This window comes from Rana temporaria, chromosome 1 (assembly GCF_905171775.1).
Source record: "Rana temporaria chromosome 1, aRanTem1.1, whole genome shotgun sequence".
Classification (NCBI taxonomy): domain Eukaryota; kingdom Metazoa; phylum Chordata; class Amphibia; order Anura; family Ranidae; genus Rana; species Rana temporaria.
This window is the reverse complement of record NC_053489.1, coordinates 85,365,885-85,393,105: the sequence shown is the minus strand read 5'-3', so window position 1 is coordinate 85,393,105 and position 27,221 is coordinate 85,365,885. Positions and strand designations below refer to the sequence as shown.

At 44.1% G+C, this 27,221-nt stretch overlaps 1 protein-coding gene across 2 annotated transcripts; it reads left to right on the top strand.

The window, feature by feature from the left end:
• The first annotated feature begins 17,106 nt into the window (after positions 1-17,106).
• On the top strand, positions 17,107-25,747 carry CCNB1 (cyclin B1). Of its 2 annotated transcripts, XM_040339817.1 has the most exons (9): positions 17,107-17,206; positions 20,123-20,260; positions 20,568-20,633; positions 21,653-21,826; positions 22,200-22,358; positions 23,640-23,876; positions 24,208-24,348; positions 24,619-24,729; positions 25,569-25,747. In XM_040339817.1, the coding sequence occupies exons 1-9, from the start codon at positions 17,186-17,188 to the stop codon at positions 25,665-25,667; spliced, it is 1,146 nt and encodes a 381-aa protein (XP_040195751.1). In that variant the 5' UTR covers positions 17,107-17,185; the 3' UTR covers positions 25,668-25,747. The 2 variants fall into 2 exon arrangements, with proteins under 2 accessions (XP_040195751.1, XP_040195759.1); XM_040339825.1 differs by lacking the exon at positions 20,568-20,633.
• Positions 25,748-27,221: the final 1,474 nt, after the last annotated feature.

The window sequence follows — 27,221 nt, the reverse complement described above, 5'->3', positions numbered from 1 at the left end:
AGCTACATTTTACAAATGCCAAAAATACTTCTTGGCACCTTGTGGTTACACCTTATTTGGAAGACTTATTGCTCGGACAGTTTTATTTTAAAGGATAGCCACTACAAATGTTTAGAAAACTATTAGCTAATATATGCACTACTTGGTTCTCAATTTATTCTAATACATTTGCCCTCTTTTTAGCAAGGTCACTTTTCTTCCTGAAATGTTTACTTCTTCGCAGAATTCTACCATGTCTACCTGCAGGCAGGCATATTTAAAGTCCAGCGCCAGCCAAAGTGTATGGATAGTTGTCTGAAGACCGATCCCAATGACAATGCTGGCCTTAAAGCCCATTCACACCTCTGCCCTGTGGTGCCTTTAAGTAGAACTCCAGGAACGTGTGTGCTGTGTGTTTTTTTTTAATGACCCCTGTCCAATCAGAAATTGAATACAAGATGTTTTATGAATGTGCAAGGACTGGTGCTCAGAGCACCGCCCACAACACACAGAATGGGAACCGTCTGTGTGATAAGGTCTGTTTGGTTGCAGCTCAAAATGAGTGACGCTGCAACAGCAACCCCAGTGCATTACTGTGCTTAGCAGCAAAATGCACCTTTTTACTGCATGCTAACTACAATGCATCTGTGTGCAGGGACCCTTGACGGTTAGCAGGCTTTTATAAAGCTTCAAGATGTTGCATTTGGAAGCCATTTTTTTTCCCATTATATATTTTTTAATTACAATAAAAATGACAATATTTTTTTTGAAGATCAGAGCACTCCCAATGAAATACATATTCAAATCACTGAAATGGAAGGGCCCTTTCACAGGGGCAGTCCGATCAGGTCCGCCTTCCTGTTTTTCATTTAATCGGACCCTCCAGTCTGCTGTATGGAGCAGCGGATGTCTGCTGACACACCCACTGCCATCTGATCTGATCCTGTACGCCAAAAACAAATGGATGATGGCCCTATTTTCTATCCATCCGGCGGATCGGATTGAGATACAGGTGGTCCATTTCCATCTGATTTTCCCATAGAGGAGAGCTGAACTCTGTCCACGTCTGCTCTGCACAGCCAAGCAGACACAGACCTATCATCTGCCTACTCAGCAGGGATCAATGGAGCAATCCCCCACTGAGCAAGTGGATTCTGCTTAGCAGAGGCGCCGGTATGTGTTTTTGAGTAACTTTGCCCAACTGTGCCCCCATTGCCTCCCCATTAAAACTATATAGTCTAACACTGACCTCAGATGATGCCACATTTCCAAGTGCTTTGGCCTACACCAGGCTAGGTGACTTTCCACTGTCTTGGGTAGTGAAGAACTGCGCAGTTCTGGGTATGCTTGTTTTCCTTCCATACAGTAAATGGGCAGCCTGTGTCTATCGGTTTATTATGATCTTCTGCACATGACTCTAAATACAATGCTAACTCAAGAACATAAGTAATTTACATTGTGACTGGGAAAATAAAACAGGTAACTATAGAACAGTAGATTAGTAGCATAGAGCAATGCTGTTTCTTACACTGTCATTTTAGTTACATTTTGCAATGACTCTATAAGTTAACCATGCACAAAACTGATCAGGAACTGTTTAACCACTTCAGCCCCGGACCATTTTGCTGGTCAATGACCAGGCCACTTTTTGTGATTCAGCACTGCGTCGCTTTAACTGACAATTGCGCGGTCGTGCGACGTGGCTCCCAAACAAAATTGCCGTCCTTTTTTTTCCCACAAATAGAGCTTTCTTTTGGTGGTATTTGATCACCTCTGCGGTTTTTATTTTTGCGCTATAAACAAAAATAGAACGACAATTTTGAAAAAAATATGAATATTTTTTGCTTTAATAAATATCCACCAAAAATATATATAAAAAAAAATTTCCTCAGTTTAGGCCAATACGTATTCTTCTACATATTTTTCGTAAAAAAAATCGCAATAAGCGTTTATTGATTGGTTTGCGCAAAAGTTATAGCGTCTACAAAATAGGGGGTAGTTTTATGGCATTTTTATTAATATATATATATATTTTTTTTACTAGTAATGGTGGCGATCTGCGATTTTTATCGGTACTGCGACCTTATGGCGGACACTTTTGACACATTTTTGGGACCATTGGCATTTTTATAACGATCGGTGCTAAAAAAAAATGCATTGATTACTGTAAAAATGTCACTGGCAGGGAAGGGGTTAACACTAGGGGGCGCTGAAGGGGTTAATTATGTTCCCTAGGTGTGTTCTAGCTGAAGGGGGGATGGGACTGACTAGGGGAAATGACAGATCGCTGTTCATACATTGTATGTATGAACATACGATCAGTCATTTCTCTCCCTGAAAGGACCGGCAGCTGTGTGTTTACACACACCGCTCCCAGTTCTCGCTCTGTAATGAGCGATCACGGGTGCCCGGCGATGATCGCGTCCGCCGGGCACGCACGCGGCACCAGGGGTCCCATGCCCCATTGGCTGAAATGCGAAATGACGTAATAATACGTGATTTCACGCAGCCAAGCTGGCCTGCCGCCATAAAACTGCGTGGGCTAGTGGTTAAATAAAAAAAGCTCAGGGGGGAGTTAATGATAATACACATTATGTCAAAAACTGCCCTTGTATAATTTGCAAGTGGGCACAGCATGTTTACACATCATGGCAGATTTAAAGGGTCACTAAAGAAAACATTTTTTTTTTTAGCTAAATAGCTTCCTTTACCTTACTGCAGTCCTGGTTTCATGTCCTCATTGTTCGTTTTTGCTTTGACGTTGCTGTAATCCTTCTCTGTTCTGGAAACTTCCTGGTTGTCTGTTTCCTGATCACCACAGTACTGGGAGATTTCTCTCTGTGGTCACTAATCAAGGAGGTGTGATTACTGTGTGTCTAAAACTCCTCAGCACCAATCAGTTTTGTTTTTCAAAACCTTTAATGCCCTGTATTTGGCTCTGTGGCTCTGTACATCAGAGAACCAGGAAACAACAGCAAAAACAAAACTAAACTGTAGGTACATTATTTGATTGTTTTTTATCTATTTTTAATCATTTTTAAAAGGAATCAGTTAACTATTATGTATCTCTACCCTGTAAACAGTCATTTCAGCAAAAAAAGTTCCTCGCCTATGCTATTGTGTTCTGTCAGTGGGTAGTGCCTTTCCTGTCGGCAGAACATAATGGTTACTGCTGGTGGCTATAGCTGCTGACCGCAATCTCATGCAAAAAAATCCAACAGGCTGGTTGTACTGAGGTCAAGCGATTGTTTTTTATCAATCTGGGCTAATAAATGTGATACAAAAAAGAATCCTTACTTTTTAGATGTTACATGCAGTTCAGTGTTTTATTTGGGTCAAACACGTGTTTTTGTAAATTATGGGATTTACAATTTGTGTTCTAGTATTGTTTGCTTACTCAGCTCCTAGCTTACTGTATGCTAACGCTATCCACATCTAATGAGTACAAGGGATGCTTTATTAACACAGTTTAAACTGTCCACTCAGAATCCACGTGGAACACTCAGGGGGACACAAGCATAAAGATATTAGTCATTTGCATGCTTATTTGATTTGCCTTTTTTTTATATTAAAAAGATAAGTGCACTTTTTAATTTTTAAAAAGTATCCTTTTTTTTTGCTGCTGCCCCTTCTAGGCGATCGTGTGATCCCATATAAGTCTATAGGGATACCTATATATTAGGGTTGTCCCTATACCGAGTACTTGTACTTGGGGCCAATGCTTCACCCGATACCTGGGCAGTCAGGGTGATCAGTGCGGTAGGAGATTTACAAGCACTGATCACCATGTATAGGTTTCAAAGTCGGACTTTTAGTGAAATCAGTGGAGATCAGTGCTTGTAACTGTCCCACACACAATCACCGCTGACTGTCCCCGCATCCTCCTCCAGTCCCCCTTCATTCTGCTGCTCTCCCCCTCCATGCTGCTCCGTGTCCCCCTTTGTGCTGCTGTCCCCCTCTCTTCTCCGCTGTGTCCCCCTCTCTTCTCCTCCATGCTGCTGTCCCCCTTTTTTCTCCCCCTCCGTGCTGCCATCCCCCTTCCTCCACCCCCTTGATCTGTCAGGATGGAGAGCAGAGGTAGGAGCCGGTAAATCCGGCTCCTACCCTTTCCAAATGTACTGAGTCACTAACTCTGTTCATTCACATAGCTGAAACATCGTAAACTGTTTACAATATCTCAGTTTATGAATGGAGAGTTGCCGCTGTCTTCTCTCCATTCATTTTCAGCGCTGCTGAGAAAGGGACTGGGGAATTTGTGTCCCTAGTCTCTTTCCCTGTCTCAAAGGGGAGATGTCAGGGGTCTGTTAAGACCCCTGATATCTTACCAAAGCTCCCCAGTAGGGCTGATAAAAAAAAAAAAGAATTGCAATAAATAATAATAAAATAAATATTGTAAAAAATAAAATAAAAAACACACTGACACTGTCCACAACCCCCTCCCCCCCTTAAAAATAAAATACTGACACATGTGCCACTGTCACATGAGATTAAAAAAAAGCACTGGTAATCGGTATCGCTGAGTACTTGAAAAAAAGTATTGGTACTCGGTCTTAAAATGGTATCAGGACAACCCTACTATATATGCCAACCTCCATGGTTGATATGTGCCTAAATTTACCATTGAATTAACAAATGATCAGATATGAAATGGTCTATACCATAACTGGGAGTCCTTGTTCTCAGAGCTAGACAGCCTGTGCAAGATGTATATCCGTCTGCAATGAAAACCGGGTGTAAACACGGGAGATCCAAGTGACACTGACCTGCCACCTTCAGTCTATTTTGTCCATAATAAATTGTTAAACGGTCTGTTTTTGTCCTTTGTAGAAGACACTCCAATGTATTTGTATTAGAACAGGAATAAGGAATGTGTTTATTTTTTTGATGGTTGACAGGACCAACGTCATCATTTTGAAGTGCTTGTGGATATGCAAAACTGGGACTTAAAGGACAATATTAATATTTATAAGTGGGCTTTATTTTTCTATAAATGTTCAATAAAATATATGGGCATATGTTTTTCTTACCAGTCCTCTTATTTGACTTACCATGTTATCATTTATTACCAACATTTATTATTGGTCATAAACTATGTTGTAGCAAGACCACCAAATAGAATAACACAGTCTCCTACTACAAAAATTCACTTTGGAGAAGAAGAAATGCAGCAGTCCTGAAGGAATCAATAAATAAAAGTGAAGACTCCACCCACTGCGCCTGCGTGTCTCTCTGCCCATAAAAGTGGTGTTAGAAGGAAGACCTCTTGGCATTGGGCTGAAGTCACTGAAAGGTGCTCCTGTGATCTTTGTAGCTGTGACTGCAGCATTGGGATTGGCACACATTCCATGCAAGGGCGGGGATGCAGTTCTATAGTCTATCTGGACCTGGACTGCTCTATCAACTGGTTAAAGCAGCCTTTCTCGACCTTTTCAACAGAGGAACCCTTGAAAAAAGGTTCTGGCCCCTGGGAACCCCTACTCAAAATGACTATATAACTCATGATGCATTAGTCAATGGGAAGACGGCTCCTTACACTTGTGGTCATTGGGAAGACTTCTTTCTTTATAGATGGCTAAAAAGATCAATGGTGTCAGTGGAAACTAATCTGAGAAGCAAAAATTGCCTCTAGCAACCTCTGGAGGAACCCTAGTAGAGAAACCCTGGATTAAAGTTTGTCTATATGCAAAATCTTTGGATAACGTAAGGAAGGGTTTAAACCGCTGCCAGTTATCTGTGTAGTATTTGGGAAATTTAAGTTCACTCCCTGTCTTAGAGATGCAACAGGAAGTTTAAGAAATCTTTCCAAAGTGAAAGGAATTTCACTCCTAGACAGTTTTCCCTGAAACAGGTGCCCTCATTGTATGATTTTCCCCTTCCTTCCTGCCCTGGAACCATCTTTAAAATTCCCCTGTCAGCACTGTCTGTGTTGATGGGGGAAACATGCAATTTTCTTTCCTGCAACCCATGGTTGCAGGAAAGAAATTTGCACCATCTATGGCCTGCCTTAGGCAACCTAAACAAACTTGATGCACGATAAAATACAGCAAAAAAAAAAAAAAGGACAGAGTGTCATGAAGGGTTATCAATCTGAGGCAGGAAGAATGGAATTGACCCACCCACCCCAAACCTTATCAAACTTACAGGGTACTCCTCTGAGTATGCGGCTTTATAGAATGGGTGAGCTCTTTTCCATTATACCATTCCCTTCCAGGCTGCTAAGGGCAGGACTTGGGGTGGTAGGGGCCCCTGGGCTTGAGTCACTTTCGGGCCCTACCTTCTATACATTAAGAAAAATGGGCGTGGTTCACGCAAATAGTGGGCGTGGTTAAAATAGGCGTGGTTCCGAATGGGTGTGGCTAGAGTCTGAGATGAATGAGGGATGGAGGGAGAAAGAAAGAGGAAGAGAAGGGGAGAACGAGGGGGAGAGAGAGGAAGAGAGATGAAGGGACAGCAGGCCCAGATCCTACACCACAATAAAAAATATGTCTATCTATCTATCGATCTATCAATTTAGCTATCCATCTTAAACATATAACAAGCTCTTTAACGTCTATTTGCACACCAATGAGTCTATCCACAACCAATATTTCTTGATTAAGCAAGAATGCATTACAAAAAGAGTTGCACATTTACCAAAGTACAGTATAATGGACTGACCTGACATTGGTGCAGTCAAATTAAAAGGGACACGCATAATGTCACACATTGCATGAGGCACTGAATCGGTATATGAAGATGTGCTGAGTGAGGTATGAGGTACTGATCTTAAAGATGCAGATTGCACTGAGTGGGACGAAAGGCACTCTCACTGACCTAGGAATGCTGATAATATAAAGTTGGCCATTGCACTGACTGAGGCATTCTGCACTGAACTGATGTAATTTATATCATACCTCACTCAGCACATCTTCATATACAGATTCAGTGCCTCATCATGCAATGTGTATGTGTGACATTATTTGTCCCTTTTAATTCGACTGCCTCATACCTCACCTATTGCAATACACAGATGTCACATCTTTATATATTATATCATATAATATAAAAAAAGATCTTAGATGTCTGTGTATTATTGCACTAGGTGAGGTATGAGGAGGATAACGAGGCACTCATATTTTAAAAAATGGCACGTGACCTAGACCTAGTCCACTGTGACCAGAAAGTTGCACTTGCACCTTGCATTTAGTGAGGGCCGAGACGTTGGGCATTAATCATAAAGAAGTTGCGCTAGTCAGTAGTCTCTAGTCTGTGACTGGTGGTCTCGTCTGTGACAGTCAGTCACAGACCTTACCTTAACTGCATAGTAGAGAGTGAGTCCCGCGACTCCCGCCGTCGGGTGAAGAGCAGCTTGCTCAGAGTCACTCCGGGTTGGATGGAGCCCAGGCAGCCCCCGCAGACTTGACTAAGTCTGAGACAGACAGTCCTCCGTGGGGAGTCGGGACACACAGGCACAGCCGATGGTCGAACCTGCCAGTGACTGGCTCCGACACTGGCAGTGGCAGAGCCGCAGGGGAAACAGGAAGTGTGCCGTACCGTGACCCAGACTGCCTCTGGCTGGCTTACGGGCGGTCAAGCCCAGTTAAGCCCTATGGTAAGTCTGGCCCTGGCTAAGGGGGTGCTGAAGCAAAACATTTTAAATACAATTTGACTTGATATAGTAGCGTCATGTCACAACTGAGTATAAAACAGAACAGAGATGCCTCTAAGTGTAGCAATATGGTTACATTTATTGAAGGTACAACATTTAGTAACTCACATGGTTTATGATTAAAACAGGCACATCTAAGTATGTAGGCATCCGGGGTAAAGCCGTCCACATAGACCGTCCCTGCACCACCGTCATCCCTTCCACGCTGTGCTTCAAGCCTCGCTTTCAAATCGCTCTACTGCAGGGTAGTCTTCCCGGACACGATTGCAGACTGACAGCGGTGAGAGTTGGAGGTGCGAGGGATGGTCTATGTGGACAGCTTTACCCCAGGTGCTTGCATACTTACTTTTAACCACTTACTTACTGGGAACTTAAACCCCCCTCCTGCCCAGACCAATTTTCAGCTTTCAGTACTGTCACTCTTTTGAATGTCAATTGCGCGGTCATCCAACGCTGTACCCAAATTACATTTTTATCATTTGTTCCCCACAAACAGGTGGTTTTGGTGGCATTTGATCACCTCTGTGGTTTTTATTTTTGTTAATAAATACTAAGATTAAAAAAAAAATACAAAACCGTTTATATTTTGTTATAAGATTTTGCAAACAGGTAATTTTTCTCCTTCATTGATGTACGCTGATGAGGCTGCACTGATGGGCACCAATAGCCTGCATTAATGGGCACTGATAAGTCGGCACTGATAGGGGTTGTAACGAGACCCCTGCTCGCTCGCTTCCGCTCCCCCGACACTCCTCTGCTACTATTGAGTCAGCTTGCAGATCGCAACGTCTGATGGTTCGGTCATCCAAGGCTCTGGGATCCGAACTACAGCTATGTGCCCTCCGGAATCCATTCAGAACAAACACCAGGCAGGCTGTATGTAAGTTCAAACAGGAAGACCTTTATTGGAAGCACACAACACACTTTTATACAGAATTTGGAACATCCCGCCCCCAATAAACGCTTTCTTATTGGTCAATTGTAAAGTACATGTAGTTCTCCTTCAGGTCCTCTTAGCCATGCAAATGAGGACTTAAAAAAATTAGTCAGCAGGGATTGGTCCGATAGCTTGAATAGAAGGACTGCTATGTGTAATGAGACAGAAGCCCCAGGGGGCAATCAATGTACACAATAGCCAGACACAGAACAATGGAGCTGTCTGGTGCCTTAAGACAGAGCAGAAGACCCCCCACTGTGTAACAGATTTCAAGGAGGAACACTTCCACATTCCAAGGTCCATGACAATACTTCCCCTGGCAAACAGTCCAACAGCCACAGTGGGACCCCGAACGGGTCAACTTGAGGATGTTGGAAAAGTAGTCTTAGGGTTCCAGGTCTGTCTGTCGGGGTAACCCCTCCCGTCTCAGTGCCAGCATGTCCCGGGTCCCCAGTATCTTTTCTGGCCCATAGTCTGTCGGTTGGAGGCCCGCCCCCAGTCCCTTCCAAAACACTGTTACATTTCTCCCCTTTTAAAAACAGACTAACCAGGTTCCTGACCCTCAACTGGTCTGGACCTGTGTTAGTCACAAACTTCCACACCAGGCAAACAGGAAAAGTAAAAGTACGACTCTGGCGCTGGGGAACAAAACCGCACATACGGTCTCCCGGGAATAAAAACAGCCGCTGCAGAGTGGGGACAGCTGTCTGCACTCCTCTGATCCGGGCTGGGTTGCAGATATTGGGGGGAGCTGAATAATCCTCTGCCCTGATGCCAGCGCTTCAGCTGGTAGGGAACATAGGCTGGTAGGGCTATGCATTTGGGGAAAAGGTACTTGCTTTTCTCCTGGTGTAGTTACCAGCCACTGAGAAGTTATCTTGCAGGGACTATTTTCCGGATTCTTCATCTCTTGTTCTGATGCTGGGCAGAGACCATCAGCGCTCTGCCCTGTAGCCAGCGCTTCTGCTGGGGGGATGAACATTGGGGTAGTGTCCAATTGCTGGGGAGGGAGAATTGCTTCCTCTACTCCCGGTGGGGATATCTGCTGTTGGGGAAACAGCTCATGCAGATCATCTCTCAGACTCTCCGGAGCCAACTCTTTTTCTGATGCTGGGCAGATGCCAGGGGCACTATGCCCTGTAGCCAGCGCTTCTGCTGGGGCACCAGATGAGATACTCTGGACTTGCTGCTTATCACCATTTCCCAGCCTTCCAGCGCCTGTCTCAACTCCCCTTTCTGAGACCTTCATGCTATTAGCTTGTGTCGCTGCCTGGGGGACCTCCGGTGCGTTCTGACATTCTAGTGCTCGCAGTGCCCTCTGTATCATTGCCGCTTCTTCCATTGCGGTTAGGACGGGAAAATGTAGGGTCACCCCTAGCCCCATTTTCTCCTCGTCTTTTTGACTGTCTGCTATTTCTCCCGGACAGTCCCAGGCAAAGGGAGCCATGCCAGGCTGCTGATCACCGTCAAACAGTCGCTTGTAGGCAATCTCAAGCTCCCATTCCTGCTCAACCAGGAACTCCAATTCCTCCAGGTCACATGCCTCTTTGGGGAGGTCCAGCACCTCATCTCGGAAGTCCAGGATGTTTTCCAGCCGCCACTCCTTATCGCTCCCAAAGTCTGGGTCTCCGTACATTTTTTGATGGAGCAGCCCCACGCCGCCGTAGCCAACGCCTTCTGTCGGGCTGCCATCTGCTGTACCTGGCCAAAGTTGAGCCGCGAACCACCGGAGGGCTCTGTAGTTGGCGTCCAGCTTCATCTCCGCCTGGACCAATCTTCCAAGCTCCATCTTCCATTCATCTCGCGGTCGTTCCCTTAGGAACACCTCTCGCGCACAGTACTGCATCCAGTACATCTCTGAGGAGGAGGGAAGGATCTTCCCCTGATGGTGCCGCTCATGGCTTAGCGCCTCATGCCAGAGTTGCCGGCGGATCACATCCTCCCAGCCGAGCATGGTGCGCTCCGTCGCTGGTCCCCGATGTTGCTTCCGCATGCCTTGCAGCCTCCTCCCGAACTCCGCTCTCATGCTGCATAGCTGGTCATTCATTGTGGTGGTTTGGAGTGCCCCAGTTACTGGAGAGCAAATCACACCGCTGCCAACCAATGTAACGAGACCCTTGCTCGCTCGCTTCCGCTCCCCCGACAACTCCTCTGCTACTATTGAGTCAGCTTGCAGATCGCAACGTCTGATTGTTCGGTTATCCAAGGCTCCGGGATCCGAACTACAGCTATGTGCCGTTCGGAATCCATTCAGAACAAACACCAGGCAGGCTGTATGTAAGTTCAAACAGGAAGACCTTTATTGGAAGCACACAACACACTTTCACTTTTATACAGAATTTGGAACATCCCGCCCCCAACAACCGCTTTCCTATTGGTCAATTGTAAAGTACATGTAGTTCTCCTTCAGGCCCTCTTAGCCATGCAAATGAGGACTTGAAAATGAGTCAGCAGGGATTGGTCCTATAGCTTGAATAGAAGGACTGCTATGTGTAATGAGACAGAAGCCCCATGGGGCAATCAATGTACACAATAGCCAGACACAGAACAATGGAGCTGTCTGTAGCCTTAAGACAGAGCAGAAGACCCCCACTGTGTAACAGATTTCAAGGAGGAACACTTTCGCATTCCAAGGTCCATAACAGGGGTCAGTGATAGGTGGCACCGGAGGGCATTGATAGGTGGCACTGGTGGGCACTGAGAGGTGGCAGTGATGGGCACTGGTAGGTGACACTGATAGCACTGCTAGGTGGCACTGATTGGCACCACTGGTGGGCATTGATAGGTGGCACTCGTGGGCAATGATAGGTGGCACCGATTGCTTGTACTGTTATGCACTGGTGGGCACTGGCAGGCAGTACTGGTGGGCACAGATCAGATGGCTGTGCATCTTTCCTCTTCGGGACCGATGTTCCTTGCACAGAAGCTGGTGATCAGCTTTTTTTCTCCTTACGCTGTCAGTGCGAGGAGAAAAAAAACCTGATTACTGATCTTCTGCTTACATCACATGATCAGCTGTTATTGTCTGACAGCTGATCACGTGGTAAGTCTCATTGACTCTGTGATTACAGGGCGCGTGGGGAGCGTGCAAAGGGGAGGACGTCTATTGAAGGTCTGCACTGTAGCCGTCATTTGGCTATAGCGCGGATCGGAAGGGGGTTAATCCTCAATATGAGTTGCTAAATGTTGTACCTTCATTAAATGTAACCATATTGCTACACTTAGTGCCAGTTCACACAAGTCGTCCTACTCTGAAGCTGTCCCGTACAGCGCGTCTTGCAAAACGACTTCTGGATAGAAGTCAATGCAAGCCCCTCCGAAGTCGCCCCAAAGTAGTACAGGAACCTTTTCTAAGTCTGAGCGACTTGAGTCACTCCTATTAGAATGGTTTCATTGCAATGCATGTAGCGCAATTTATCAGGTGGCTAAATCACCTGACAGTTCGCCCCTGTGTGACCCGAAACTTGGAGGCGCCTCTCTTCTCTTTGAGTCTTGATTTGCACTTATGCATTTTTAGTGCTTTTTGCATTTTGCAGATTTGCACTACAGTCCGTTTAACATGGTTTCCTATGGAACGCGTTCGGGAGAGCAAATCTGCAAAATGCATAGATGTGAATCAGGCTTTAAACTCTGTAGCTCCTTCTGGATTTTGCTTCTAACCCCCTTGTGGAGACTTCCATTTGTGGATGGACATTTTATGGTTACACAACCTATCACATTGCTATAATCTTTTTATATGGACTATAAACTAAAGGACTTATGAATAAATGGTTGTGGAACAAATCATCTGAGTTTCCATTATTTCTTATGAGGAAATTTGATTTGATATACAAGGGCTTTGGATTACAAGCATGCTTCCGGAACGAATTATGCTGCTGCTCCCAACTAGGTGCTGGAATCCCATATTATTACCTTAGATGAATAAAAAACACACATGCACAACCAGTGCACATGAGTGGAAGCTGCGCTGGGATGACAATACCTAAAAAATATTTTTTAAACACCTATTCAACATGAAAAATGTGTGCAACAAACACGTGTGAAAACGCATACAAATAGTACAAGCATGCAATTAGATTTAATCCACATATGTTTAGTGCAAACTATAGTGTTTTCAATTAAAAAGTCCCATATTTAGTGCCCATGCAATCACAAGGTCTCTCTTCCCTCATAAAGAAATGCTATATCCTGTGTTGCCAAAATGGTCTGTGATCACCGCTGTGAAATTTTACACTCCACACTCACCAGATACTTGGACTTTGAGAGCTGTAGGGCAATATGCGCTCAAAGTAAACAAATGCCACTTAGTAGGAAATACCACTCCTCCTGGCTCAGCGACCCCTGGTGGCATACCTGTGGCCCAGGGGTCTCAAACTGAGACCACCTCATATTGCGGAGAAGGAAGAACAGCGGGAGATCTGTATTGGAGGAAGTGGAGCTCCGGGCCGGTCACCGCAGACCATGTCCGGGGAGATGACTATACTGGCCCTAATCATCCTGTGTTCTCCCCTTTATAAATATATATATATACGTGTAGCACTACCCCCGGAGGAGCTGCTGGTTTGTTTTGGGTGGCACATTTACCTCGTGGCTCTCCGAATTCCTAAGGGTGTATGGTGCATATAGCAGAAGTAAAGGAATGTCCGCAACAGGTGTCTTTTGCTGTGCTCTTTATTACCCAGCCGGGTAAAAACAATAAACTGGTGGTTTGGAAAGTAGAGTTGAAGAAAGAAGGAGAATAGCAAATTCAGGCGTAGCGATAGGGAAACAGTCCTGCTCCCATATGTAACACTTCTTGCGCCACTCCTGCTTGAGTGGGAATAGTGTACCTGGACAGGCCTCTCTCACTGGCCTGGCAGCCAGAGTATCGCTCGAACCTTTAAGGATAAGTCTCTGCCACAGACCCATCTGGGATGGATTCAGTGAGTGACCTCTGCCACAGACCCATCTGGGATGGATTCAGTGAGTGACCTCTGCCACAGGCCCTCCTGATTTCGGAGATGAACCTCCTTGGTATAATTACGCCTGGATCTCCTTTAAGTTGCTTTCAGGTACCGACTGACAGGTGACCAGCCTCTCAGTGTCCGGATAGCTCGATCCCCGGTGTATTGTCGAGACCCGATTAGATCGCCAGCCTCTCATTGGCTCTCCTCAGATGGACTCCCCACCGAACAGCTATACCGCTTGGGATCTTCAGGATTGGGAACCCAGTCGATCACTGGGCTCCCTGCCGCAGCTCAAATGTTCCGGACCAACATGGTCCCAGAACAAGGAACTCTGCGTGGCACGCACGCCCCGGCCCGGTAGGCCATAACGCCAGGGCACTGTGATGTGGCCACCCTAAAGGTGGGTGCCGCACTTGAAGAAGAAGGCCCAGAACTAATGGCGTCTGCCCCATAAATACCCTCCCCCAGCATGCACAGCGAGGCTCAACCCTCCTGATTGGCTGCTGGGGAAAAGCACCCAAACCTTGACTCCACTGCTGCCATCTACTGCCCTGGGGTGGGAAGAACGCCCACAGCACAGGCAAGCTGAGACAGAGACCCAATTGGAACATATCAACCAGATCAGAGTTTAACTACACTCTGATTTCACTCTAAATTTAAATAGCACCGGTAACCAGGCGCTACATACAGTATATATGTAAATATTTTTGCTTATGAGTTATAGTATTATCATTGAGTAGCACAACACTATTTATGGGAGCCGGTTCACACAGGCGCGACTCGTCAGGCGACTTAGCTGCCTGACAAGTCGCACCCCGTTCTGTACTATGGAACCGTTCTAATAGGAGCGACTCAAGCCGCTCCGACTTAGAAAAATTCAATACAGAAGTCATTTTACAAGTCGCCTCCGAAGTCGTGGGCAGATCGCCTTGCCGAGTCGCTCAGCAAGTTGTGCTGGCCCAGTGTGAAACCGGCTCTAACTGTATATTTACATAAAAATGGTTTTAACATTTTAAGACATACCTGTTTGCCCTGGTGCTTTGCATTACCATGTATTATGTTGCATATTGATGTGCGTTGCATTAGGGCAGCCCATTCAGTTGATTGCACTGTCAACCGACCACCAGAATAGACAAAAAAAAATCCTTTTTTCTTATGTAAGGCATCACAACACATGGTAGTGCATTGCCAAGCAAAGCAGGTGTGTTGTGGAGGTAAGCTAATGTGTCATTCAAAGTTTATTGCACTGCAATACACCAATAATCATAACATGAATTAGTGCGAGTTACCACAATGCAACAGTGTAAAGAAAGCCCTAAAGCAATTTCAAAAGTCATTTTCAATATTCTTATGACTGCTGCTATTAAAATACTGCCTGGAAATCTTGCGATGCAGGACCTCACTTTAGTACTTTCTGTTTTAGGCCTGGATCACACCGATGCATTTTTTAGTGCATTTTCAGTTTTTACAGAAACACACTACAGTCCATTTAACATGATTTCCCATGGGTAACATTCATCTGTGCCTTTTATGGAAACGGCCAGGGACTTTTTTGTGTTTTTTGGTTTCATAGACTTCCATGGATCAAAAACGTGTATTAACCGATTGCCGACCAGCGCACGAACATTTATGTCGACAGAATGGCACGGCTGCGCAAAGGGACGAACCTGTACGCAAGCTCCGTGACCATGGGACCCGCGGACTCAGTGTCCTTTCGGTGGCCCGCGATCATGTCACCGAGCTGCAGAACAGGGGGATGCCTGTGTAAACAAGGCATTTCCCTGTTCTGCCTTGTGACAGGACACTGATCTACTGCTCCCTGTCATCAGGAGCAGTGATCAATGTTGTGTCACTGGTAGCCCAGCCCCCACACAGTTAGTTAGTTATGACTCCCTAGGACACACTTAACCCCTTCCTCGCCCCCTAGTGGTTACCCCCTTCCCTGCCAGTGTCATTTACACAGTAATCAGTGCATTTTTTATAGCACTGATCGCTGTATAAATTACAATGGTCCCAAAATAGCATTAAAAGTGTCTGATGTGTCCACCATAATGTCGCAGTCATGATAAAAAATCGCAGATCACCGCCATTTCTAATAAAAAAAAAATTGGTAAAAATGCCATAAAACTATCCCCTATTTTGTAAACGCTATAACTTTTGTGCAAACCAATCAATATACGCTTATTGCGATTTTTACCAAAAATATGTAGAAGAATGCATATCGGTATAAACTGAGGAAAAAATCGTTGTTTTATATATTTTTGGGGGATATTTATTATAGCAAAAAGTAAAAATATTGCTTTTTTTTTCAAAATTGTCGCTCTTTTTTTGTTTAAAGCCAAAAAATAAATACCGCAAAGGTGATCAAATACCACCAAAATAAAGCTCTATTTGTGGGGAAAAAAGGACGTCAATTTTGTTTGGGAGCCACGTCGCATGACCGCGCAATTGTCAGTTAAAACGACGCAGTGCAGAATTGCAAAAAATGGCCTGGTCATTGGGCAGCCAAATCCTCCGGGGCTGAAGTGGTTAAAAAACTGCAAAAACTGCAACCTGCATAGGTGTGAACTAGGCCTTCGAGTGACAACTCAGTGTCCTTGACTCTGAATTGTTCTCCTGCGTTGTCACTAAGGATGAGCTCTGGCTTGTTCGCATAGAACACGTGCAGAGCCTGCCAGGGAGTGTGCACGGCGCTGCGCTAATAACAGCCAGGGAGACGTTTCACAATCCCTGCAGCCGAGCATCGGGACAATGAATGAATGAATTAATGACTTGTATAGCGCAACTCATGCGAACTGAATCGCCTCTGGGTGCTTTTTCCAGTCAGAGTCTGCTTGGCTGGTGCGGTCATTTTACCCCCTAGGATCGTGACACGCTTGGGACACACAGTCATACATATATATACTGGGCCAATTTGGACAAGATCCAATTTGCCTACCAGCAATGTCTCCCTGGCTGTGATTAGCACAGCGCCATGCTCACTTCCTGGCGGGCTCTGCACGCGTTCTATGCGAACACGCCGGAGCTCATCCTTAGTTGTCACCCTGATACAGACACTCCCAATGGGGACAAACACCCATGCCAATGCACATTACACAGATATGTTCCACTGTTGTCACCATCAGGAAACCAACTCTGAGAAAAAAAAAATCCCTCAGAAATAACTAGAGTGCATGTAGATAGGAACATCCGCAGTGCTGATATACAATGAAGGTTAAAAATATTTTATTAAAACAAAAGGCAATTGTTTATAATTCTGTGCCATAGCAAACTCATTGTTATTCAGGTGAGTTTGTATGCAACACTCTATATCATTATACACTTGCAACATAATGCTATTAAATTATATTCATCTGAATGCATTACCATTAAGGTGCTTATCTACTAAAAAATAATCTTCAATAGCTGACACTGCACCCAGAAAGTCAGAGACAGAGAACAGCCTATTAATTAGGCCAGATAAGAAGACTGGGGGAAGCCATAGATCTGTGATCAGCTGATCAATAAGCAGAGCTCAGGACACTCAGCTGTTTGACATCAGCTCTCCACCTCCAGCCAATCAGCAGGCAGCTTGGAGGGATTTAAACCTGACAGATGCAGGTAGAGTTCAGATTGTGTTGGACTTGGTCGAGTGCAGCTTGTGGCGAACGTTGGATTGGGAACCTTGGTGGAAATATGGCAGTGGTGATGACAAGGGTAATACTGGAGGGATGTTTGGTTTGCCTGTTTATGAAGTAGTTGTATTAGAATTTACATATGTAGTACCAGCTCTGTGTTGGAATATGGCCTTCAATTTTCTGTCTCTTGAAGTTTAACAAATGTAGAAGGCCAATATGGTTGGTTGCTGCACATAATGCGATCTGTACATGGGATCTCAGTTGCATAACTCTTGACTTTTCTTAAGTTAAGAAATACAGAAGGCTTTTGTAGATGTTTGCTGTACATAGCCATGGGGTACACATAAGTCATCTGTACAATCTCCTATTGGTTTACCAACAACCATGTAATATGGCTTGTCTGCATATAAACTGAATGGGCTCTTTAGAAATCTCTGTACTTCATGGATCTAAAAGTGTGCGTCCTGCATGAGCGACTTCAGCTGGTCTAGTAGACCACCGCCAGCCTTGTACAATGCTTAACTGGGGAGGATTAGAGCCCAGTGAGTGATATTCATGTCTAATGAGGATCTAGTACAAGTTGATATGAGAGGTTGCAACTTGCTTTTCTCTGCCACTGGGTCTTCTGATTCAGCTTTAAGCTATTGTTGGGCTTCTGAAAATGTGAGTCCTGGTTTCACTGTAGGTATGCAGCAAGTGAGAACTCCACATCTGCACGCTTCTTCATCCCTGGTTCACACTGATGCGATGCAGGAATCGCACAAGATTTGTTTGCTTGGTGATCGCAGAGTGTTCTTCTGTGGGTGTCAATGTTGGCTTATTGACTCCCTGAAACAGATTTCAAAATGCAGTGATTGCCAGAATCGCATGGGTGTGAACACCCGTGTGATTCAGGGGTAAAAGGGTCCTGCACCATTTTGGCATGGATGTGATTTGAGCCATACAAAATGTATGTCTCAAATTGCACAGAAATTTGGTGCGAATCGCATGCAGCGTTTTCCATGTACCAGTGTGACCCTAGGCTGAAGGTTAGTTTTGATGAGTACCAGTGCTATTATGAAGCTGATGTTGTTCCCTTTCCAACAGATTCCCTAAAATTATAAATTATCAGGTGGATTCTCCACTTGAATAAATGAAGGCAAAAGGGGGAGAAGAGAATTGCAGCTACTGGTTGAAAGCAAAAATGTATTTTGTTTCTCTAACCAGACCTGTTCTGTGTAATTCTTTTGCCCTTCTGTTCCAAGTACTAAGTGACTGCTGCGTCATGACCTACTATAGCAGGGGTGCCCAACGTTTAAAGGCCACTTAAGCGACTTAGAAACCAGTCACGGGCCACAATGAGCGGAGTGGGCAGATGACAGGTCTGTGTCCTGTCTGCCTATGCAAAGCAGACAAAGACACAGCCTAATCTATGGGACCTCCGATCTCTTCAGATAGAAGGGGGCAGATCCCCGCAGGTGTAAACGGACAAAAGTCTGTTTACATCTGCCGCTCCATAGAGGCGATTAGAGGTTCCGATTGGGTTGGATCAATCATGTGAAAGGGGCCTAAGGCTGGGTTCACACTTGTCCGACAAACGGTCCTACATTGGGAGCCTCATGTAGCATGACGTGTGAAAATCAATGTTTCCCTATGAGAGCTGTCTTAACTGGTCCTACACAAGTCGGTCCGACTTTGAAAATGCTCCCTGTACTACTTTTGGTCCTACATTGATCCTACTTCAACCCATTGAATATCATTGAAGTCGGGCCAAAGTAGTATCCTGTTCATGAAAGTAGGATGGATGTAGGACCAATGTAGCAGAGCAAAGTAGGATTGTAGTAGTGTGAACCCAGCCTGAGGCTGCTTTTACACTGATGGTCTGTAGTCAATTGTGGCGCAGTGTACCTGTGGTTTTCCCACCGGTTAGCTGCACTTTGCCATAGACGTCTATTATATCCTGCAAGTGTAGTGCGCTTTATGAAAAGCCGATTGCTTCCTCTACCATGGCTTCATTTACAACACTGATGCTCTTTGCTGGCAGGTCAGCAACCTGCAATCTGGGCTTGCCAACCATCGATCCCAGAGCAGGAGGTCGTGGGCCACATCAGAGGGCTCCGCGGGCCACTGGTTGGGCACCCCTGTACTATAGACATCTGAGCATGAGACCTCAGTCTTTGCATACTTGAAGGCTACCTGGTTACAAAGGGGGGGGGGGGGGTTGATGAGCTTGTACAGGCGGTCCCGGGTTACAAACAAGATGGGGTGGGGGGGGGGGGGGTGTGTAGGTTTAAGTTGAATCAGGCCTAGGGGCAGCACTTTGCAGGGGGGCAGCATAGAAAGAGTTGGTGTTAGTGTAGTGCCAGTCTTATGGGGCAGACTGGGCATAGAGGCAAATTAGTCTAGCACCCCCATAAAGCAGCTGCACTGCTTCCTGTAAGCGGGCAGCAGGAATTCCACAACTGGAAGTAAGGGAGGGTTATAGCCTCTGTCAGTTTATTTTTTACCATCCCTGTCCCATTGCAGAGATTTCACTTCCTGACAAACAGGAAGTGAGGAAATCTATGCAAATCAAGGGAATCCATTGCCCCTCCAGAACTGTCCCCACTTAAAAAAAAATCAGGGCTGGTCTTAAACAGAAAAAGGTGTGGCCTTGGCAGGAAGGGGTGTCGTATTTAAATTAGGGGGTGCACAAGTTTAGTCAGGCCTAGGGCAGCACAAAAGCTAAATACACCACTGAGTGGAGGGGGTTTTTTTTTTTCTCCGATAACTCTTACAGGAGTGAATGTCCCTTCCTAGGGGTAGATTTCCTCTCGCTTCCTGTTGTCTCCCGTTTGTAAGTAGGGGGCCGCCTATAAATGGTTTTAGTTGTTAGTATAGTTTGCCTGTTGTCTCAGGGCAGAACTAGAACATGGGTGCACTGATTGTATTCTCTTGTTTGGACCTGCATGGCCTATTTGTTTTGGAGTTATTGTACTATGTGGGCGCTTTGCTGACTGTTGCAAACTATTTTCAGAGTATGCGATTCAATGCAGACAACAAAATGGAGACCGCGGCAGCTGCAAAGAAGGTTGGACTGTTGAAGCCACAGCAAAGAAATGCTTTGGGGGATATCGGGAACAACCTGACCAGAGCCAAAGCAGCCTTAAAAAAGGCAAGGCCTTACTCATGTCTTCAACCTTCTTAATTTCTAACCTACTTCTTTGAATTTCTTTAGTCTGAAGCACATTAATGTTGGGACCTTTTTATACACTAGAAGGCTGTATAAACATGTATGCGGCATTGTCATTATCAATAAGCCTGTGTCGCTGCATCAAATTGCATTAGTGTGAATAGGCCCCTAAGCTTGCATAAAAGCAACTTCTTTTGAAGGCAGTGGTCTCCTCCTATTCATGGCTGCTTTCATCTGTTTTCTATAGTCATAGCTTTGAAATCTTCGTGCAATTCTGTTTCTATTGCAGGAAAGCAAAGCTTTAAGAACTGTTGTGGAAAAGATTGCCAAGCAAGCTCCTGTGGAGGAGGAAAAGGTGATCTACAATTTTTATAAAGCCACTCCACCCAAAACTTGTGCTTTCCTAGCATCCTAACAAAAGGGGCAGTTTGGAGTATGCTACAATATTGACAGGTCTTGTAATAAAAGTAGAGCAATCCCATAGCTCCCAACCCTCCCTGATTTTGAGGGACTGTCCCTGATTTGGGACAATGTCTCAATCGTTCCTTCATTTGTCCCTCATTTTGGTCTGATCGATAGAGATTATATATATTTATATTTTATACTTTTTATCTTTCAAAAAATGTTTTCCAGTGCTAAACATTCCATCAAATTTCTAAATTGCTGCATTTGTACATTTTAAAGGCCAATATAAAGGAATAGTAGTAAGTCTTTTTTTTTTTGGGGTTAATTCTCCTTTAAAGGGGTGTGTCCTATGCCTACATTTATTAGGTGTCCCTCATTCCCATCTCAAAATGTTGCAAGGGATGCAATCCATGTTGGCTATTGCAGCGGCTTATAGCACCAAAGGGAGCAAGTCAATGTTTTTGGGGTAGAGCTGAGCAACCTTTGCACGTGTCTGACCTTTATTTATTACAGGTGCTTATATAGCGCTGTGTTTTACATATTGTACATCCACGTCAGTACCTGTCCTTGGAGCATACAGGCTCCAACACCCATTCATAAATACACAAACCTACTAGAGCAGGGGTCTCCCCACTAGCAGCCCTCCAGCTATTGCAAAATTACTAATCCTATGGGGCATTAAAAAGCTGACAGTTACAAGCTTGACTCATAGAGGCATGATGGGACTTGTAGTTTTGCAACAGCTGGAGGGCTGCCAGTTAGCGACCCCTGTACTAGAGCTTTTAAATGGGGGAGGGGGGCAATTAACCTACCAGCATGCCTATGGTTGGGATTCGAACTGACCTTAAAGCTTTTGACAGGCTTTGCCATAACTAAAACCTCTTTATGCAGTCAATAACTAGCCACTGGTAGCTCTGTTTTTGGCATTGGCTTATCTAATATATTCTAAAGCATAGTTTGTCTTCTTAGCCTGTGCCCCTGAGCCCAATGGACACTTCCGGTTCTTCTCCAATGGAAGAGCAAAGTGAAGCTTTCTCGGATGCTCTACTGCAGGTGAAGGATGTGGATGAAGATGATGCTGACAATCCCATGCTGTGTAGTGATTATGTGAAGGATATCTACTGCTACCTGAGAGACCTGGAGGTGAGGACATCTGCAAATGGGCAACCTATTTACATGCAGTTCTTCTGGAATTGCAATCTCTCATGTCTAAATGTTATTGATTTAGTATATTCCAAGAAATGTAGGCTCTGACTTGCTGCAGCTTCTAATGCACACTGATACCACGTGTGCAGAAAATCGGAGCCAGCGGCTTCAATGAAGAGCCTCTACGAAGGATGTTGAGTTAATGGCATGTACATGCAGCAAGCCAAAACCTTGTTGGGTTATAATAATTGACTCTTAATAAAGCCTTCCCAAATGGCTAATATGAAATCTGTTGGGCTATATTAGAGTTGGTGTCAAACTTGATCAGCTTTAGTTTGGCAAAGTTTAATTTGGTGCAACTTTCTTGTAGGCTGAACGTGCAGTCCGGCCAGACTACCTCAAGGGTAAAGAGATAACTGGAAATATGAGGGCAATCCTCGTTGACTGGCTGGTTCAAGTTCACTTGCGGTTCAAGCTGCTCCAGGAGACCATGTTCATGACCGTTTCAATTTTGGACAGATTTTTACAGGTGAGCATTAATGCCTGTTGTGTCTCCACAGCTACTGGGGGGGAGGCTACAGCATTTGTTTTCATCTAGAGCAGGTAGTCTCCAACTATGGCCCTCCTGCTGTTGACAATTAAAAGTACCATGTCTGGCTGTGTCTTGTAGTGACTCATAGGACTTGCAGTTCCTCAACAGCTGAAGGGCTGTGACTTGGAGAGCCACATGTCTGTACCCATACAACTGGATCTCCTGTGCAGTGGGCTAAATGGTTGGCTTGTGAGCAAGCAGCCTTGGTATGAGCTCCTACCCTGTGTAGGGTTTCTTTGCATTAATGTTTTGGTCAAGGCAGTTTAAAAAAAAAATTTATATATATATATATATTTTTTTTTTTTTTTTTTTTTTTCCCTAGAAGTATAGATGTCAGGGCAAAGTCATCTGGTGCCAAGTTTGCCCCTTCCACTACAGAGACTGAGTAAACTTCCACATCTGTTTGGGGTTTAGTTTTGTTACCTATAAATGCTCTGGCACTTGGATGTTTAGAGGCAGAAAAAGTCAGTACATTTTAGCGCATTTTTACTGCAAAAAATGCATGGACCATGCTTAAATGCTAAGCGCTTTCAAATCTTGATAAATGATCTGGCCAATGAGAAAATGACAAACGCATTTACACGCTTTAATGCCTTCTCATGCTGTGAGAAGGGTGTGGCTTTGTTTGTTTTTTTTTTTTAAATATTCCCTTTATGGTCTGTGCCTGTTAGAAATTCACTTTCTAGATTTATGCTTGCTGTGATCACTGAAAGGGAAATAAAAGTCACTTCTTGGGTTCTCTCAAACAGGAAGGGCAACTACACACTGACCTTCTGTGCTTTAGGTGCAGTATAACATTGGTTATCTGTGCTTTGCCATAGTCCTCTTACTATTTTTGTGTGTGTGTGTGTGTGTATATATATATATATATATATATATATATATATATATATATATATATATATATATATATATATATATATATATATATATATATATATATATATATATATATAATCTATATATATCTATCTTGGGTTGGAACTTGTGTGGGCACAAGCAAACTGGTGGCTTGTCTCTACTTGGAAGGCTAACATTTCTTGCGCACTTCATAAATTGAGTGGACCAACTACCTGTACCTGATTTTGTTCTCTAATAGTTGGGCATGTCAACATTTCATAAGATCTCTGAAGCCATTCAGCAGCCACATTTTTGGATGGCATGATTTATGACCCACCTAGTCACATGCTAATTTGACCTACTTTTTCTCCAATATAGGTAAACCCTGTGCCAAAGAAATCACTGCAGCTCGCTGGGGTGTCTGCCATGTTCATTGCATCTAAATATGAAGAGATCTATTGTCCCACGATTGGAGACTTCTCATTTGTTACTGATCACACCTTTACAAAGAGCCAGATCAGAAACATGGAGATGCAGATTCTAACCATTTTGAATTTTGACATTGGAAAGCCTTTACCACTTCACTTTCTAAGGAGAGCATCAAAGATTGGGGAGGTGAGGCTAAACACTTGTTTATATTGCATGCTACCCTAGCCTAATGTAGCTCTCTACCCATATGAGTTTAGGACGCTTGGCCTACACTGAAGTTATTGATGTAATGTGTTAACCTCAATCCTGCACTCCTTATGGCATCCTAGCTGCATGGGCAACCAACGCTTTTGCTTTTTCTCAATGGTTACCATTCTTCACATCCAACTTCTGTATGGACAGGAAGGTTTTTGTGGAATTTACAAATGACATTAAATCCTATCATTTTGCACAGGTAAAGTACATTTGAGTAATGGGATGGCTTCTGAGTTGCGTAATTTTCTTTTTCTTGATATAGGTAGATGCTGCTTTGCATACCCTGGCAAAGTATCTTATAGAACTTTCTATGGTGGACTACGAAATGGTGCACTTCCCACCTTCACAAGTAGCAGCTGCAGCCTTCTGCCTGTCTCAGAAGGTTTTAGATGGAGGGGAATGGGTAAGTTCATGGTTCCAATGTAAATCGACTACAGTAGAAAAGAATCATATCCACCCTACCATCTCACTATGAGCTTCCATTGGGGTACATAGTGGGCAGCATGAAGTCTGATCATTAAAACCTTGCTAAAATCCTAAACTGGAGATTTACTGGGAGACTGCAGTAGTATAGGAGGGGCATGACACGTGCCAGCCCCTGGTGAAAGGCTTGCCTTGCAAAAACTACATTGTAAAATATTATTTTTTTCTTCCCCCCCCCCTCCGCCCACAGACTCCAACTCTACAGCACTATATGGGCTACAGTGAGAGCAGTCTCATTCCAGTCATGCGGCACTTGGCAAAGAATGTCCTGAAGGTTAACGGGGGGCTCACAAAGTTTATGGTAAGCTTACAGATTGTGGCTTGGGAAATGTTTTGTGCCTTAGCTGCTACTATTTCCAGCTGGTGGGTAGATTCAGGTAACACTGAGTAACTAATCAGAATGTTGGCAATCATATTTTTTTTTTTAATTCTTATTGTGTATTGGCACTGATGCACCCTGAGATGTCTGGCCAATAGAAAAAGGCAACTATAGCATGTTTGCTTGGCTTTAAACATAGACCTGTTTTGAAATGGAAGTTGATAGCCAAGGCATAGAAGGGGGGGGGGGGGGGAGGGGACGACTGCTTGTAGAGTTCCAACTGGGTCTCCTTTAGAAAAGTGGGTGAAGCTGTGTCAGCATGACACGGCGCCAAAGGGGTTTGTTTGCCATAATGTGCTAGTATGTATGCAGTGCATACTAGAAGATATTCCATTAACTGGGGACCATGTGTTTTATTACCATTTGAAGTGACAGATCTAAGCCTGCCAGAAGTCGCTTAATTCAGATTCCTGCGTTAACAATGCTGCACGTGAGCAATTACTATTGTAGGCTGTGCCTGCACTACAGTGGATGGGTTTGTCTTCCCTGACTTTATGCATGTAGCTTGTCAATTGGCACCTAGTCCTGCCTACTGCGCTCTGGAGTGGTCTTTAGCTGAAACATCCCACTGAGCTGCAGTGTCTGAGATGGGGAACATGGGACACCACGAGGGATATGGTTCATCTAATGTGGGGGCAGTGGTGGGATCATGCATCCTAACTGCATTTGGTACTTCTGTATGTTAGTCTCAAATCCGATTTATCACACAACTTGCATTGATACCCTTATAAGCTTTTACACTTTTTTTATTTTTATTTCAGTCTGTCAGAGACAAGTATGCCAAGAGCCAGCAAATGAGGATCAGCTGTTTACCACAACTCAATTCAGATTTCATGGTGAAACTTGCCAAAAATGTATGAATGTAAATCCTGTACTATATACACTGCAATGCTCTTAACTTTTTAGTTTTTAAATTTTTAATAAATGCTCTCCATCTAAATGTGTGGCTACAGTGTTTTTTTTTTTTTTTTTTTTTTTTTTTATATATAATTCATACTTTCTACAAGGCATGACAAATGCAGCAATTGGGTGTACTTAATGCCCACTGCCCAACACCAAGTGTGTAAATTTCTCATTGCAACACATTTCCAAACGTTGGGTATCAGATAATGCATCCCTGGCTCTTTACATGGTGGTAGAAACAAACCTGCTTCTCAAACATTGAGAAAAGCTAGCTAAAGTATTGTGAATGTGATCATGTTTATCAGAATAAATGCTTTTTGGCAAGTCTGACTACAGTACAAATATATCTAGTGGGTTCCATCTAGCTCTACAAATGGTTAACCAAAGCAACAGGAATAATGGGGGTAAGGCCTGGAATACAGATTAAGCATGGTGGGTTGGAAAGGCAAGCTTGGCTTTCTAGAATAGCATGGGTTGCTTTCTAACCACCATATGGGGGGGGGGGGGGGGGGGCAGCACCTGTGAGAACTTCATGATTATACAGTGGGTATCTGAAACTTTTTGCTGACACTTTTTGGCACTTGGGCTTGCTCTCCATCAAACTACCAACCTGTATAGCAGGTAATTGTGGATCAAGTTTGCTGGAGCGTAATAAGAACTCTAAGCCGTGTGTGGCTGCCCAATATGACGGGCACATCCCAGAAGATGCCGGCAAGGGACCTTGAGGTAGACTATTAAGGTCTGCTACAGCCAGGGCCGGATTAACATACAGGCTTTTGGAGCTGCAGCTCCAGGCCCCTTTCTCAAGATGGGCCCATTTGCCCCCCCAAAACAACTTCAGAGGTCACAAACCCCACATTTGGGGGGTAGGCAGGGGAAGACCTACCCCACAACTGGTCAAAATATGGGACAACTATCATTTTATGGTTTCGGAGATACAGGCCTGCTTGCACAGCTTGTCAGAAGCTACATACAGAGCTGCCAGTATAAATACAAGCTGACACACTGCAGCAGACTGGATCACAGTGCTTATAATTTGTATATTATGGTAATTAACCCCTTACCACCCAGGCCAATTCTGACACTTCTCTACTACATGTAAAAATCTTTTTTTTTTTTTTTTGCTAGAAAAATAACTCTGGTGGTCTTGCAACTTTTTATGTTGCACGGTATAGAGCTGCATGATTCTGGCTAAAATGAGAATTGCAAATTTTTTTTTTTTTTTTGCTTAGAAGATAGATCACGATTCTTGTGGCGTAACATCTTTCACATTAAAACAAAAAAAAGCTAACTTCTTTTTTTTTTTTTTTTTTTTTTTTTTTTTTTTCATTGAAGTGTATTTTCCCCAAAATTGCATTTCAAAGACTGCTGGGCAAATGCAGTGTGACAAATATTGCAGCAATTGCCATTATATTCCCTAGGGTCTCTGCTAAAATATTTTGGGTTTGAAGTAGTTTTCTAGCAATTGATTTTAACTTAAACAAATGTTGGACTTTAAGTGGTTACATTTC

Coding starts and splice junctions, on each gene's coding strand:
- CCNB1 (XM_040339817.1), top strand. CDS start 17,186: ATGGCAGTGGTGATGACAAGG. Junction 22,359..23,639: donor TTTTGGACAGATTTTTACAG/GTGAGCATTAAT, acceptor TCTCCAATATAG/GTAAACCCTGTGCCAAAGAA. Junction 24,730..25,568: donor GGGGGCTCACAAAGTTTATG/GTAAGCTTACAG, acceptor TTTTTATTTCAG/TCTGTCAGAGACAAGTATGC.